This window comes from Nannospalax galili, unplaced genomic scaffold, assembly GCF_000622305.1.
Source record: "Nannospalax galili isolate Female #2095 unplaced genomic scaffold, S.galili_v1.0 scaffold5347, whole genome shotgun sequence".
Classification (NCBI taxonomy): Eukaryota; Metazoa; Chordata; class Mammalia; order Rodentia; family Spalacidae; genus Nannospalax; species Nannospalax galili.
This window is the reverse complement of record NW_008355983.1, coordinates 28,668-31,593: the sequence shown is the minus strand read 5'-3', so window position 1 is coordinate 31,593 and position 2,926 is coordinate 28,668. Positions and strand designations below refer to the sequence as shown.

General features: G+C 37.8%; 1 protein-coding gene across 1 annotated transcript; it reads right to left on the bottom strand.

Annotated features, from left to right (window-relative positions):
• Positions 1-1,194: 1,194 nt before the first annotated feature.
• Positions 1,195-2,145, bottom strand: LOC103750876 (olfactory receptor 14A2-like). The gene has a single exon (XM_008854153.1). The coding sequence runs from the start codon at positions 2,143-2,145 to the stop codon at positions 1,195-1,197; it is 951 nt and encodes a 316-aa protein (XP_008852375.1).
• Between the last annotated feature and the right edge of the window lie 781 nt (positions 2,146-2,926).

Genomic DNA, 2,926 nt, shown 5'->3' with positions numbered 1-2,926 from the left:
GCTATGATAAATATTAGGGTAGACTACCTAGTGTGTTAAGGAGGTAGTCAACTTTTCCTGTCTCAAATCCCGATTCCTAGTGCAGTGCTTCTGGACCCATCCACAACAGGCATGTAACTGTGTAAGTCGTCTCACTTTTTTGAATTCTTCAGAAAAGCACAGTCTCTCCTTTTTCCTTCATATCCCTTTTCTAAGCATGTTTGCTCTAGTGCTTTGGGATGTCCCAAGACCTTGTAATTTTACTTTTTCTTTGATGCTTCCTTCTCCCTGCGGTGTGGATGCCGGTACCCCACATGTCTGACGTCCAAGCAGGATTGAAATCTGTATGGCTTCTTTGCCTTTTCCTTATCCCGTCCTTTCTTTTCCTCTGCTCTTTCTCCCTTGTGCTAAAATGAACAGATTTGAAATCTTACCAATAAAAAATAACTAATTATTTAAAAAATTATAGTCCAAAATTCAAACATTATATCATAGAATTGCAAAATGAATATCCTGATTCTATATGTTAACCTGATATAATCAAATTGACAACAAAAATATACACAATGCTCTTATATTCTTATTTCTGTGAATAAAAAAACATAATAACTTTCATCTCAACGTGATAGGACATAGTTTATCCTGGAGCCAAATATGAGTGAACCATGGCCAAGGAACACAGATTCAGATTAGCCCATATCGAAATATTCCAACGCGGCAGCAGTTTCATGAAGTTTTTATAGTAACAAAACAAAGGAAAATCATAAATCGAGATACTTTTCAAAAGCATTTCTGGAAATATGAAATGAGAAGTTATATAAAAGTCAAATCTTAGAAACAGATTTCAGATGCTATTTGATGACACTCAAATTTTTGGTTTGAAGGGTTTGTTAAATAACACACTCTAAAAGGTTTTTATCTGTTAGTCACAGAATGTTTATTGAGAAAGAAAGGGCGGCAAGGAGTGGGGGTTAAAGATGGCCCGAGATGAATGATGATTACACTCTGGACCAGTAGCATTCCAAAGAGTCTACAATCATTGAATTTCTAATCAGTTGATTGCCTCTGTAGAATGTTCAGTTTCAAAATGCAGCTTTTCCTGGGAAATTTTGTTAACATTTCCTCAGAGAAAATTTATCTAACTCTATCTATCCAAAGTTAAAAATCATAAAACTTGGCTGTAAATGGCAATGCATTAGGCTACTGGAAGATACTTTAGGGTGTTACATGAAGTGAGAGCCTTGAAAAAATATTATGTATCAACCTCTTCAAAGCCCATTTAACATCAGCATTCCTCAGGCTGTAGATCACAGGATTAAGTACTGGAGGCACCACAATATACATCACAGCAGAGAGCCTATCTGTAATTGTTGGAGAATTAGGTGATGACTTCAGATAAACAAAACAAGAAGCTACAATGAAAATAGTGAAAACAATGAGGTGAGGCAGGCAGGTGGCAAAGGCTTTGGACTGACCTTTACTAGTAGGAATCTTCATGACAGTGGAGAAAATGTAAAAGTATGAGATCACAAAACAGATGAAACATGACATGCCTACACATATGCCAATTCCAAAACTTGCGTAAATGACCACCAGTGTACCAGAACAGGAAATCCTCAGTAAAGAAGGAATGTCACAGAAAAACTGTGGGATCACATTGGAGCCACAGAAAGGCATGGAAAATGTGCCAGCTGTGTATACAGCTCCAAAGAATAACCCAGTGGCCCAGGAAAAGCCCGCCATCAACACACAGACACCACTACTCATGATGTCTTCATAGTGCAGGGGACAGCAGATGGCTACATAGCGGTCATAGGACATGGCAGTCAGAACAAATACATCTCCTGCTGAGAAGGAAGTCATTAAAAGTGTCTGGAAGGCACATCCTAGAATGGAAATGGAGCTGTTATGAGTTAGGCTATTGACAATGAAATTGGGAATTGGGACTGACACAAAGAAGACATCCAGTAGTGACAAATTCTTCAGGAAGAAGTACATGGGTGTTTGAAGCTGCAAGTCCAGAGTGATGAGAGTGATGATGAGGAGATTACACATTAGGGCTGCCAGGTACATCACCAGAAAGAGCACTCCACACAAAGTTTGAAGTCCATGGCCATTGGAGAACCCCAGAAGGATGAACTGATTAACTGCAGTGACATTGGGCATAGCGGCTTCTTCTCACTGCCTGACAGGTGATGAGAAAAGAACAAAAACTTGACCCATTCTGAAAGAATTGCACTAATAATCATAAATCCCCAGTGTAGATAATGTCAGGAAACTACTTTAAACATGTCTGCCTTTGCCTAAAACTCTCTTTCATTCCTTCCTGCCTTTCATATCCACTTCATATCCAGCATCTCTTCTTTCCTTTTAAAACTTTTTATTTCTAAAAAACATTTATTTTTTATGTGTAGGAGTGTTTTACCTTCATGTGTGTAAGTGCGCTCAAGTCATGGACTGCCTTTGGAAGCTGTAAGAAGGTGCCATGTTCCCTAGAACTGGAGATACAGATCGTTGTTAGCTGCCATGAGGTACTAGGAAACAAAACTCAGGTCCTCTACAAGTGCAGTCAGTCTTCTTAAAAACTGAGCCATCTCTCCTACCCCCTTATGCCTTTTTGTTATTCCTTCCTTTCTTTTTCCCTTGCTTTCTTTCCATATTTCTTCTCTATTTCATTCTCCTTTGTCTTGCATCCTGTGGGTTTTACTTACTGCTTTTTTATGTTGAAAAGGTGATCTGGCACAGAGATACACTCCTAAAACTAATGTTTTTTAAATGAAAATAACATGAATAATATCTTAAATTATTTTTATTATTTTTTTTAGAATTTTGAAAGAAAAATTATAATCAATTTTCATGGTTCGAGGACAATTTCATTTCCACTTAAGTTGCAATTGATGACTGGCTTATGGCTATTGAACATATGTCAGTTAGCTAGAAGATAAGA